A 14,088-nucleotide genomic window follows, 5' to 3' on the forward strand; every position below is an offset into this window, starting at 1 on the left:
TGTGTGGTAACCTCCAATGAGTTCTACACAAGAGTATAAAGGGCATATAAAAGTGTAGGCAAAGGGTCTGTTTGTGTTTATACAGAGGATCAAAGCCTAATTGGGCTACCCCGAAAATGAACTAAGATATGATATGAAAAAGAACTTCCAACATCTGCACTCTCTGGAAGACTCATGCCAGAAGATGATCATCAAAAAACCCCAACAAAGATCCACGCACTGCTACAGCTGTAGATGCACTCATCCCACCAGTTCCTGGACTTGCCATGGGAATGAGGAAGGAGATATCTAAGCTGGCCTGTGCATACAGTAAAACAACATATTTGACTGGATCTATACTCTTGGAACTCAACCAAGAATTAGGAGAAGTGCAAATTGTAGCGCTCCAAAATCTTACAACTACAGACTATTTACTGTTAAAAGAACATAAGGGATGTGAACATTCCCCAGGAATGGGTTGTTTTAATTTGTCTGATTTCTCTCAGAGTGTTCAAGGTCAGTTGGACAATATCCACCACATCATAGATAAGTTTTCACAAATGCCTAAGGTGCCTAACTGGTTTTCTTGGCTTCACTGGAGATGGCGGGTAATTACAGGTATGCATTGGTTATGTAACTATACTCCTATTATGTTAATGTGTGTGTGCAATTTAAGTAGTAGCTTAAAACCTATACATGCTGAAGTTACTCTACAAGAAGATATGTCAAAGAAATAATCAATCTTCCCATGTTTTCTTCCGCCTGCTACTTCTATAGCTTTTCTTCTTCCTTCCTAATTACAACCGTTAAATAGAATTCGTGCCTCATATCAAATTTACCGAGTATCATAATTCTTCCAAGTGGTAAAGATACCTCAAGACAAATGCTGGGCATAGAAGCTACAGGACATAAATCTGCAAAGAAGTAAAAAGCTAACCTTTTCAAACAATATGGCTTCTCTCTCACTTACCAACTTTACATTTCCCTGTATGGCCCCAGAAGATGACTGGTTAGCCAGAGATGGGTAAGATTCTTCAAGGGAGGAACAACCTGAGACAGGCACAGTCGCAGGGGGGTTATCAGGTGAGAAATTGGGGATCAACACAGGTGAGGCTTAGAACCTCACCCCCCAGTTCTGAGAGAAATCTTCTGCATACGTGGATGTTTTATTGCCTTTGTCTAGCTTGGATTAAAACATAGTCTACAGGCACACACCTGATTATCTACATTTGCTCTCTTACAACACTAAACTATGTTTTATACCTTTATCTTGTATCTACGTACCACTTTAGAATTTTATTAAAAATAATAATTATAAAGAGACAAATGTGGTATCCACATATAAATCAAGTATAAAAATCAAATGAGTATTCATATTTGAACTGACTGTTTATAGTTCATAATGCATGAGCAAAACTGAAGGTTTCTGTGATGGCTGCCCTTGTACTGTTCACCATGTAAGAACTTATTCACTATGTAAGAATTTGTTCTCCACATAAGAACTTGTTTGTTATGCCTCAGAAGATTGGAGACTGACGAAAATTAGGCTTGGGGTGGATTAATGATTGTGCATTGAGCATTGACTCCCCTATACAGAATTTTATTGTTGTTAACAACCATTTGATCAATAAATATGAGAGATGCCCTAACAACAACAACAAAAAAGTATATAATTCCAATAGTAAAATAATAACTAACCGGGATTTAATGAATATAGTTAAGATATTGTAACAGCTTGGTATGGTGATAGCTGGTACCCAGAATTGTCGTGTATATAAATATTGAATCACTATGTTGTACACCTGAAACTAATGTAATGTAATACCGTGCGTCAACTACACTTCAATAAAAAAATCATTATCTACAAAAAAAAAAAAAAATGAGTTGCGGCAAACAAAAAAAAAAAAAGAAAAAAGAGAAATACCATTTGAACCAGGAATTCCATACCAAGGAATTTAACGTAAGAATACACCTGCCCACTTTAAAAAAAGAGAGATGCACCCCTATATTTATCGCAGCACGATTCAAAACAGCCAAGAAATGGAAACAAACTAAGTGTCCATCAGTAGACAAATGCATGAAAAAAATATTTGATACATATGCACAATGGAATATAATTCAGCCATAAGAGGAAAATGAATCCTACCATTTGGAACAACATGGTTGGAGCTAGAGGGGATTATGCTCAGTGAAATAAACGAGGCGGAGAAAGACAAGTACCAAGTGATTTCACTCATCTCGGGAGTATAAGAGCAAAGGAAAAACTGAAGGAACAAAACAGCAGCGGAATCACAGAACCCAAGCATGGACTAACAGTTACCAAAGAGAAAGGGACTGAGGAAGACGGGTGGGAAGGGAGGGTAAGGGCGGGCAAAAAGAAAGGGGGCATTATGATTAGCATGTATAATGTGGGGCGGCACGGGGATGGCTAGGCTACACACAGAACACAAGTAGTGATTCTACAGCATGTTACTAAGCTGATGGACAGTGACCCTAATGGGGTTTGTGCGGGGTACTTGGTGAAGAGGGAAGCCAAATAAATATAATGTTCTTAAGGTAATTGTAGATAGATACCAGAAAAAACCACAACAGAACATTTTAAAAGGCCGTGAATGATCTTCCTTTCTGCCTGTCTCTTCACGTCAGTTTATCCCACTTTCCTTTATAACCTCTAGCCACACCTGGCTCTTCTCTGCTCACGAAAACATAAGCTCATCTCTGCCTTTGGGCCTTTGCTCCTGTGCCTGTAAAGTCCTCACTGCCCGCCGCTGCCCCCGCTCCTAAATCAGGAACTGCGGCCATGGCCTCAGTTTGCTATTGTCCCAGAAAGGCTGCCGCTGACTACCTAAATAGCTCCTCCGGTTATGAGTTACACTGCTACCTGACACTGTCTACAGATAACTTTTGTGATAACGTCTAAATCGTCACCACAGCATACGGCTCCAAAAGCGGAGACTGTGTCAGCACTTAAGACAGCGCCTGGCACTGCAGACCGAGCCCATTGCAAATCTCACCTGCAAACCCAGGAGTGTTCTGAGGCGTGCTGGCCACATGGAGAGCAGTTGCTGTGCTCTGGCCAGCTGCACCCAGGGAGCTCGGTTTTAAGGCTCCCCAGAAAGGGTTCTTGGGACCAGTTCTCCCACTCTGCCCTGACCCAGAGACAAATGCCCCAGTGGTAGGGCTGCTGTGGGGGGCAGGCATGCTTGTCCCAAAGCCCCCACTGCCAGTGGGGCCTGCTGACACCATAGATGTGACGGGCGCGGAGATGGTGCTGCCAAACCCGGATGTACTGGTCCCACAGCTGGTGGGCTGGGTCACAGCTCTAAAGCCGGAGGTGATGGCTGCAAAAAAGGAGCAAACATGGATCATTGTCTAACCCCATACACAAAAGTAAATTCAAAACTGATCGAACCCCCGAATGTAAGCCAAGAAACCATAAAACTCTTAGAGAAGGACAGGAGAAAATATCTTGGACGTAAACATGAGCGACTTCTTCGTGAACATATCTCTCCAGGGAAAGAAAGGAAAAATGAACAAATGGGACTATGTCAAGCTTAAAAGCTTCTGTACAGTTAAGGGCACCATCAACAGAAGAAAAGGGCATCCTACAGCATGGGAGAATATATTCATAAATGACAGATCCAGTAACGGGTTGACATCCAAAATATATAAAGAGCTAACACACCTCCACAAACAAAATGCAAACGTTCATGTGAAAATGTGGGCAGGGGAGCTGAACAGGGAGTTCTCCAAAGAAGAAATTCAGGTGGCCAGTAGACACATGAAACGATGCACCACATCACTTGTCATCAGAGAAATGAAAATTAAAACCACAGTGAGATATCACCTCACACCAGTAAGGATCGCCACCATCCAAAAGACAAACCACAACCAATGTTGGCAAGGTTGTGGAGAGAGGGGAACCCTCCTACACTGTTGGTGGGAATGTAAATTCATTGAAGCATTGTGGAAAGCAATATGGAGGTTCCTCAGAAAGGTCAAAACAGAAATACCATTTGACCCAGGAATAGCGCTCCTAGGAATTTACCCTAGGAATACAGCAGCCTAATTTTGAAAAAGACAGATGTACCCCTATGTTTATCGCAGCACTATTTACAACAGCCAAGAAATGGAAACAACCTACGTGTCCAACAGTAGATGAATGTATGCACAATGGAATATAATTCAGCCATAAGAAGAAAATGAATCCTACCATTTGCAACAACATGGGTGGAGCTAGGGGGGATTATGCTCCGTGGAATAAACGAGGCGGAGAAAGACAAGTACCAAGTGATTTCACTCATCTCGGGAGTATAAGAGCAAAGGAAAAACTGAAGGAACAAAACAGCAGCAGAATCACAGAACCCAAGCATGGACTAACAGTTACCAAAGAGAAAGGGTCTGAGGAGGATGGGTGGGAAGGGAGGGATAAGGGCAGGGAAAAAGAAAGGGGGCATTATGATTAGCATGTATAATGTGGGGCGGCACGGGGATGGCTAGGCTACACACAGAAGACAAGCAGTGATTCAACAGCATGTTACTAAGCTGATGGACAGTGACCCTAATGGGGTTTGTGCGGGGTACTTGGTGAAGAGGGAAGCCAAATAAATATAATGTTCTTAAGGTAATTGTAGATAGATACCAGAAAAAACCACAACAGAACATTTTAAAAGGCCGTGAATGATCTTCCTTTCTGCCTGTCTCTTCACGTCAGTTTATCCCACTTTCCTTTATAACCTCTAGCCACACCTGGCTCTTCTCTGCTCACGAAAACATAAGCTCATCTCTGCCTTTGGGCCTTTGCTCCTGTGCCTGTAAAGTCCTCACCGCCCGCCGCTGCCCCCGCTCCCAAATCGGGAACTGCGGCCATGGCCTCAGTTTGCTATTGTCTCAGAAAGGCTGCCGCTGACTACCTAAATAGCTCCTCCGGTTATGAGTTACACTGCTACCTGACGCTGTCTACAGATAACTTTTGTGATAATGTCTAAATCGTCACCACAGCATACGGCTCCGAAAGCGGAGACTGTGTCAGCACTTAAGACAGCGCCTGGCACTGCAGACCGAGCCCATTGCAAATCTCACCTGCAAACCCAGGAGTGTTCCGAGGCGTGCTGGCCACATGGAAAGCAGTTGCTGTGCTCTGGCCAGCTGCACCCAGGGAGCTCGGTTTTAAGGCTCCCCAGAAAGGGTTCTTGGGACCAGTTCTCCCACTCTGCCCTGACCCAGAGCCAAATGCCCCAGTGGTAGGGCTGCTGTGGGGGGCAGGCATGCTTGTCCCAAAGCCCCCACTGCCAGTGGGGCCTGCTGACACCATAGATGTGACGGGCGCGGAGATGGTGCTGCCAAACCCGGATGTACTGGTCCCACAGCTGGTGGGCTGGGTCACAGCTCTAAAGCCGGAGGTGATGGCTGCAAAAAAGGAGCAAACATGGATCATTGTCTAACCCCATACACAAAAGTAAATTCAAAACTGATCGAACCCCCGAATGTAAGCCAAGAAACCATAAAACTCTTAGAGAAGGACAGGAGAAAATATCTTGGACGTAAACATGAGCGACTTCTTCGTGAACATATCTCTCCAGGGAAAGAAAGGAAAAATGAACAAATGGGACTATGTCAAGCTTAAAAGCTTCTGTACAGTTAAGGGCACCATCAACAGAAGAAAAGGGCATCCTACAGCATGGGAGAATATATTCATAAATGACAGATCCAGTAACGGGTTGACATCCAAAATATATAAAGAGCTAACACACCTCCACAAACAAAATGCAAACGTTCATGTGAAAATGTGGGCAGGGGAGCTGAACAGGGAGTTCTCCAAAGAAGAAATTCAGGTGGCCAGTAGACACATGAAACGATGCACCACATCACTTGTCATCAGAGAAATGAAAATTAAAACCACAGTGAGATATCACCTCACACCAGTAAGGATCGCCACCATCCAAAAGACAAACCACAACCAATGTTGGCAAGGTTGTGGAGAGTGGGGAACCCTCCTACACTGTTGGTGGGAATGTAAATTCGTTGAAGCATTGTGGAAAGCAATATGGATGTTCCTCAGAAAGGTCAAAACAGAAATACCACTTGACCCAGGAATAGCGCTCCTAGGAATTTACCCTAGGAATACAGCAGCCTAATTTTGAAAAAGACAGATGTACCCCTATGTTTATCGCAGCACTATTTACAACAGCCAAGAAATGGAAACAACCTACGTGTCCAACAGTAGATGAATGTATGCACAATGGAATATAATTCAGCCATAAGAAGAAAATGAATCCTACCATTTGCAACAACATGGGTGGAGCTAGGGGGGATTATGCTCAGTGAAATAAACGAGGCGGAGAAAGACAAGTACCAAGTGATTTCACTCATCTCGGGAGTATAAGAGCAAAGGAAAAACTGAAGGAACAAAACAGCAGCAGAATCACAGAACCCAAGCATGGACTAACAGTTACCAAAGAGAAAGGGTCTGAGGAGGATGGGTGGGAAGGGAGGGATAAGGGCAGGGAAAAAGAAAGGGGGCATTATGATTAGCATGTATAATGTGGGGCGGCACGGGGATGGCTAGGCTACACACAGAAGACAAGCAGTGATTCAACAGCATGTTACTAAGCTGATGGACAGTGACCCTAATGGGGTTTGTGCGGGGTACTTGGTGAAGAGGGAAGCCAAATAAATATAATGTTCTTAAGGTAATTGTAGATAGATACCAGAAAAAACCACAACAGAACATTTTAAAAGGCCGTGAATGATCTTCCTTTCTGCCTGTCTCTTCACGTCAGTTTATCCCACTTTCCTTTATAACCTCTAGCCACACCTGGCTCTTCTCTGCTCACGAAAACATAAGCTCATCTCTGCCTTTGGGCCTTTGCTCCTGTGCCTGTAAAGTCCTCACCGCCCGCCGCTGCCCCCGCTCCCAAATCGGGAACTGCGGCCATGGCCTCAGTTTGCTATTGTCTCAGAAAGGCTGCCGCTGACTACCTAAATAGCTCCTCCGGTTATGAGTTACACTGCTACCTGACGCTGTCTACAGATAACTTTTGTGATAACGTCTAAATCGTCACCACAGCATACGGCTCCGAAAGCGGAGACTGTGTCAGCACTTAAGACAGCGCCTGGCACTGCAGACCGAGCCCATTGCAAATCTCACCTGCAAACCCAGGAGTGTTCCGAGGCGTGCTGGCCACATGGAAAGCAGTTGCTGTGCTCTGGCCAGCTGCACCCAGGGAGCTCGGTTTTAAGGCTCCCCAGAAAGGGTTCTTGGGACCAGTTCTCCCACTCTGCCCTGACCCAGAGCCAAATGCCCCAGTGGTAGGGCTGCTGTGGGGGGCAGGCATGCTTGTCCCAAAGCCCCCACTGCCAGTGGGGCCTGCTGACACCATAGATGTGACGGGCGCGGAGATGGTGCTGCCAAACCCGGATGTACTGGTCCCACAGCTGGTGGGCTGGGTCACAGCTCTAAAGCCGGAGGTGATGGCTGCAAAAAAGGAGCAAACATGGATCATTGTCTAACCCCATACACAAAAGTAAATTCAAAACTGATCGAACCCCCGAATGTAAGCCAAGAAACCATAAAACTCTTAGAGAAGGACAGGAGAAAATATCTTGGACGTAAACATGAGCGACTTCTTCGTGAACATATCTCTCCAGGGAAAGAAAGGAAAAATGAACAAATGGGACTATGTCAAGCTTAAAAGCTTCTGTACAGTTAAGGGCACCATCAACAGAAGAAAAGGGCATCCTACAGCATGGGAGAATATATTCATAAATGACAGATCCAGTAACGGGTTGACATCCAAAATATATAAAGAGCTAACACACCTCCACAAACAAAATGCAAACGTTCATGTGAAAATGTGGGCAGGGGAGCTGAACAGGGAGTTCTCCGAAGAAGAAATTCAGGTGGCCAGTAGACACATGAAACGATGCACCACATCACTTGTCATCAGAGAAATGAAAATTAAAACCACAGTGAGATATCACCTCACACCAGTAAGGATCGCCACCATCCAAAAGACAAACCACAACCAATGTTGGCAAGGTTGTGGAGAGAGGGGAACCCTCCTACACTGTTGGTGGGAATGTAAATTCGTTGAAGCATTGTGGAAAGCAATATGGAGGTTCCTCAGAAAGGTCAAAACAGAAATACCACTTGACCCAGGAATAGCGCTCCTAGGAATTTACCCTAGGAATACAGCAGCCTAATTTTGAAAAAGACAGATGTACCCCTATGTCTATCGCAGCACTATTTACAACAGCCAAGAAATGGAAACCACCTACGTGTCCAACAGTAGATGAATGTATGCACAATGGAATATAATTCAGCCATAAGAAGAAAATGAATCCTACCATTTGCAACAACATGGGTGGAGCTAGGGGGGATTATGCTCAGTGAAATAAACGAGGCGGAGAAAGACAAGTACCAAGTGATTTCACTCATCTCGGGAGTATAAGAGCAAAGGAAAAACTGAAGGAACAAAACATCAGCAGAATCACAGAACCCAAGCATGGACTAACAGTTACCAAAGAGAAAGGGTCTGAGGAGGATGAGTGGGAAGGGAGGGATAAGGGCAGGGAAAAAGAAAGGGGGCATTATGATTAGCATGTATAATGTGGGGCGGCACGGGGATGGCTAGGCTACACACAGAAGACAAGCAGTGATTCTACAGCATGTTACTAAGCTGATGGACAGTGACCCTAATGGGGTTTGTGCGGGGTACTTGGTGAAGAGGGAAGCCAAATAAATATAATGTTCTTAAGGTAATTGTAGATAGATACCAGAAAAAACCACAACAGAACATTTTAAAAGGCCGTGAATGATCTTCCTTTCTGCCTGTCTCTTCACGTCAGTTTATCCCACTTTCCTTTATAACCTCTAGCCACACCTGGCTCTTCTCTGCTCACGAAAACATAAGCTCATCTCTGCCTTTGGGCCTTTGCTCCTGTGCCTGTAAAGTCCTCACCGCCCGCCGCTGCCCCCGCTCCCAAATCGGGAACTGCGGCCATGGCCTCAGTTTGCTATTGTCTCAGAAAGGCTGCCGCTGACTACCTAAATAGCTCCTCCGGTTATGAGTTACACTGCTACCTGACGCTGTCTACAGATAACTTTTGTGATAACGTCTAAATCGTCACCACAGCATACGGCTCCAAAAGCGGAGACTGTGTCAGCACTTAAGACAGCGCCTGGCACTGCAGACCGAGCCCATTGCAAATCTCACCTGCAAACCCAGGAGTGTTCCGAGGCGTGCTGGCCACATGGAAAGCAGTTGCTGTGCTCTGGCCAGCTGCACCCAGGGAGCTCGGTTTTAAGGCTCCCCAGAAAGGGTTCTTGGGACCAGTTCTCCCACTCTGCCCTGACCCAGAGCCAAATGCCCCAGTGGTAGGGCTGCTGTGGGGGGCAGGCATGCTTGTCCCAAAGCCCCCACTGCCAGTGGGGCCTGCTGACACCATAGATGTGACGGGCGCGGAGATGGTGCTGCCAAACCCGGATGTACTGGTCCCACAGCTGGTGGGCTGGGTCACAGCTCTAAAGCCGGAGGTGATGGCTGCAAAAAAGGAGCAAACATGGATCATTGTCTAACCCCATACACAAAAGTAAATTCAAAACTGATCGAACCCCCGAATGTAAGCCAAGAAACCATAAAACTCTTAGAGAAGGACAGGAGAAAATATCTTGGACGTAAACATGAGCGACTTCTTCATGAACATATCTCTCCAGGGAAAGAAAGGAAAAATGAACAAAGGGACTATGTCAAGCTTAAAAGCTTCTGTACAGTTAAGGGCACCATCAACAGAAGAAAAGGGCATCCTACAGCATGGGAGAATATATTCATAAATGACAGATCCAGTAACGGGTTGACATCCAAAATATATAAAGAGCTAACACACCTCCACAAACAAAATGCAAACGTTCATGTGAAAATGTGGGCAGGGGAGCTGAACAGGGAGTTCTCCAAAGAAGAAATTCAGGTGGCCAGTAGACACATGAAACGATGCACCACATCACTTGTCATCAGAGAAATGAAAATTAAAACCACAGTGAGATATCACCTCACACCAGTAAGGATCGCCACCATCCAAAAGACAAACCACAACCAATGTTGGCAAGGTTGTGGAGAGAGGGGAACCCTCCTACACTGTTGGTGGGAATGTAAATTCATTGAAGCATTGTGGAAAGCAATATGGAGGTTCCTCAGAAAGGTCAAAACAGAAATACCATTTGACCCAGGAATAGCGCTCCTAGGAATTTACCCTAGGAATACAGCAGCCTAATTTTGAAAAAGACAGATGTACCCCTATGTTTATCGCAGCACTATTTACAACAGCCAAGAAATGGAAACAACCTACGTGTCCAACAGTAGATGAATGTATGCACAATGGAATATAATTCAGCCATAAGAAGAAAATGAATCCTACCATTTGCAACAACATGGGTGGAGCTAGGGGGGATTATGCTCAGTGAAATAAACGAGGCGGAGAAAGACAAGTACCAAATGATTTCACTCATCTCGGGAGTATAAGAGCAAAGGAAAAACTGAAGGAACAAAACAGCAGCAGAATCACAGAACCCAAGAATGGACTACCAGTCACCAAAGAGGAAGGGACTGAGGAAGACGGGTGGGAAGGGTGGGTAAGGGCAGGGAAAAAGAAAGGGGGCATTATGATTAGCATGTATAATGTGGGGCGGCACGGGGATGGCTAGGCTACACACAGAAGACAAGCAGTGATTCTACAGCATGTTACTAAGCTGATGGACAGTGACCCTAATGGGGTTTGTGCGGGGTACTTGGTGAAGAGGGAAGCCAAATAAATATAATGTTCTTAAGGTAATTGTAGATAGATACCAGAAAAAACCACAACAGAACATTTTAAAAGGCCATGAATGATCTTCCTTTCTGCCTGTCTCTTCACGTCAGTTTATCCCACTTTCCTTTATAACCTCTAGCCACACCTGGCTCTTCTCTGCTCACGAAAACATAAGCTCATCTCTGCCTTTGGGCCTTTGCTCCTGTGCCTGTAAAGTCCTCACCGCCCGCCGCTGCCCCCGCTCCCAAATCGGGAACTGCGGCCATGGCCTCAGTTTGCTATTGTCTCAGAAAGGCTGCCGCTGACTACCTAAATAGCTCCTCCGGTTATGAGTTACACTGCTACCTGACGCTGTCTACAGATAACTTTTGTGATAATGTCTAAATCGTCACCACAGCATACGGCTCCGAAAGCGGAGACTCTGTCAGCACTTAAGACAGCGCCTGGCACTGCAGACCGAGCCCATTGCAAATCTCACCTGCAAACCCAGGAGTGTTCCGAGGCGTGCTGGCCACATGGAAAGCAGTTGCTGTGCTCTGGCCAGCTGCACCCAGGGAGCTCGGTTTTAAGGCTCCCCAGAAAGGGTTCTTGGGACCAGTTCTCCCACTCTGCCCTGACCCAGAGCCAAATGCCCCAGTGGTAGGGCTGCTGTGGGGGGCAGGCATGCTTGTCCCAAAGCCCCCACTGCCAGTGGGGCCTGCTGACACCATAGATGTGACGGGCGCGGAGATGGTGCTGCCAAACCCGGATGTACTGGTCCCACAGCTGGTGGGCTGGGTCACAGCTCTAAAGCCGGAGGTGATGGCTGCAAAAAAGGAGCAAACATGGATCATTGTCTAACCCCATACACAAAAGTAAATTCAAAACTGATCGAACCCCCGAATGTAAGCCAAGAAACCATAAAACTCTTAGAGAAGGACAGGAGAAAATATCTTGGACGTAAACATGAGCGACTTCTTCGTGAACATATCTCTCCAGGGAAAGAAAGGAAAAATGAACAAATGGGACTATGTCAAGCTTAAAAGCTTCTGTACAGTTAAGGGCACCATCAACAGAAGAAAAGGGCATCCTACAGCATGGGAGAATATATTCATAAATGACAGATCCAGTAACGGGTTGACATCCAAAATATATAAAGAGCTAACACACCTCCACAAACAAAATGCAAACGTTCATGTGAAAATGTGGGCAGGGGAGCTGAACAGGGAGTTCTCCAAAGAAGAAATTCAGGTGGCCAGTAGACACATGAAACGATGCACCACATCACTTGTCATCAGAGAAATGAAAATTAAAACCACAGTGAGATATCACCTCACACCAGTAACGATCGCCACCATCCAAAAGACAAACCACAACCAATGTTGGCAAGGTTGTGGAGAGAGGGGAACCCTCCTACACTGTTGGTGGGAATGTAAATTCGTTGAAGCATTGTGGAAAGCAATATGGAGGTTCCTCAGAAAGGTCAAAACAGAAATACCATTTGACCCAGGAATAGCGCTCCTAGGAATTTACCCTAGGAATACAGCAGCCTAATTTTGAAAAAGACAGATGTACCCCTATGTTTATCGCAGCACTATTTACAACAGCCAAGAAATGGAAACAACCTACGTGTCCAACAGTAGATGAATGTATGCACAATGGAATATAATTCAGCCATAAGAAGAAAATGAATCCTACCATTTGCAACAACATGGGTGGAGCTAGGGGGGATTATGCTCAGTGAAATAAACGAGGCGGAGAAAGACAAGTACCAAGTGATTTCACTCATCTCGGGAGTATAAGAGCAAAGGAAAAACTGAAGGAACAAAACAGCAGCAGAATCACAGAACCCAAGCATGGACTAACAGTTACCAAAGAGAAAGGGTCTGAGGAGGATGGGTGGGAAGGGAGGGATAAGGGCAGGGAAAAAGAAAGGGGGCATTATGATTAGCATGTATAATGTGGGGCGGCACGGGGATGGCTAGGCTACACACAGAAGACAAGCAGTGATTCTACAGCATGTTACTAAGCTGATGGACAGTGACCCTAATGGGGTTTGTGCGGGGTACTTGGTGAAGAGGGAAGCCAAATAAATATAATGTTCTTAAGGTAATTGTAGATAGATACCAGAAAAAACCACAACAGAACATTTTAAAAGGCCGTGAATGATCTTCCTTTCTGCCTGTCTCTTCACGTCAGTTTATCCCACTTTCCTTTATAACCTCTAGCCACACCTGGCTCTTCTCTGCTCACGAAAACATAAGCTCATCTCTGCCTTTGGGCCTTTGCTCCTGTGCCTGTAAAGTCCTCACCGCCCGCCGCTGCCCCCGCTCCCAAATCGGGAACTGCGGCCATGGCCTCAGTTTGCTATTGTCTCAGAAAGGCTGCCGCTGACTACCTAAATAGCTCCTCCGGTTATGAGTTACACTGCTACCTGACGCTGTCTACAGATAACTTTTGTGATAATGTCTAAATCGTCACCACAGCATACGGCTCCGAAAGCGGAGACTCTGTCAGCACTTAAGACAGCGCCTGGCACTGCAGACCGAGCCCATTGCAAATCTCACCTGCAAACCCAGGAGTGTTCCGAGGCGTGCTGGCCACATGGAAAGCAGTTGCTGTGCTCTGGCCAGCTGCACCCAGGGAGCTCGGTTTTAAGGCTCCCCAGAAAGGGTTCTTGGGACCAGTTCTCCCACTCTGCCCTGACCCAGAGCCAAATGCCCCAGTGGTAGGGCTGCTGTGGGGGGCAGGCATGCTTGTCCCAAAGCCCCCACTGCCAGTGGGGCCTGCTGACACCATAGATGTGACGGGCGCGGAGATGGTGCTGCCAAACCCGGATGTACTGGTCCCACAGCTGGTGGGCTGGGTCACAGCTCTAAAGCCGGAGGTGATGGCTGCAAAAAAGGAGCAAACATGGATCATTGTCTAACCCCATACACAAAAGTAAATTCAAAACTGATCGAACCCCCGAATGTAAGCCAAGAAACCATAAAACTCTTAGAGAAGGACAGGAGAAAATATCTTGGACGTAAACATGAGCGACTTCTTCGTGAACATATCTCTCCAGGGAAAGAAAGGAAAAATGAACAAATGGGACTATGTCAAGCTTAAAAGCTTCTGTACAGTTAAGGGCACCATCAACAGAAGAAAAGGGCATCCTACAGCATGGGAGAATATATTCATAAATGACAGATCCAGTAACGGGTTGACATCCAAAATATATAAAGAGCTAACACACCTCCACAAACAAAATGCAAACGTTCATGTGAAAATGTGGGCAGGGGAGCTGAACAGGGAGTTCTCCGAAGAAGAAATTCAGGTGGC

General features: G+C 45.8%; 1 protein-coding gene across 1 annotated transcript in view; it reads right to left on the reverse strand.

Annotated features, from left to right (window-relative positions):
• Positions 1-2,929: 2,929 nt before the first annotated feature.
• Positions 2,930-14,088, reverse strand: part of LOC130679257 (nuclear envelope pore membrane protein POM 121-like) — a 36,632-nt gene continuing 25,473 nt past the window's right edge. The window contains exons 14-19 of the mRNA XM_057487880.1: positions 13,332-13,658; positions 11,264-11,590; positions 9,198-9,524; positions 7,130-7,456; positions 5,062-5,388; positions 2,930-3,320 (exon numbers count right to left, since the gene is read on the reverse strand). Of these exons, the coding sequence (XP_057343863.1) occupies positions 2,947-3,320; positions 5,062-5,388; positions 7,130-7,456; positions 9,198-9,524; positions 11,264-11,590; positions 13,332-13,658 (2,009 nt within the window). The 3' untranslated portion in view covers positions 2,930-2,946. The remainder of the gene's footprint in view (positions 3,321-5,061; positions 5,389-7,129; positions 7,457-9,197; positions 9,525-11,263; positions 11,591-13,331; positions 13,659-14,088) is intronic.

This window comes from Manis pentadactyla, chromosome 10, assembly GCF_030020395.1.
Source record: "Manis pentadactyla isolate mManPen7 chromosome 10, mManPen7.hap1, whole genome shotgun sequence".
NCBI classification, from domain to species: Eukaryota; Metazoa; Chordata; class Mammalia; order Pholidota; family Manidae; genus Manis; species Manis pentadactyla.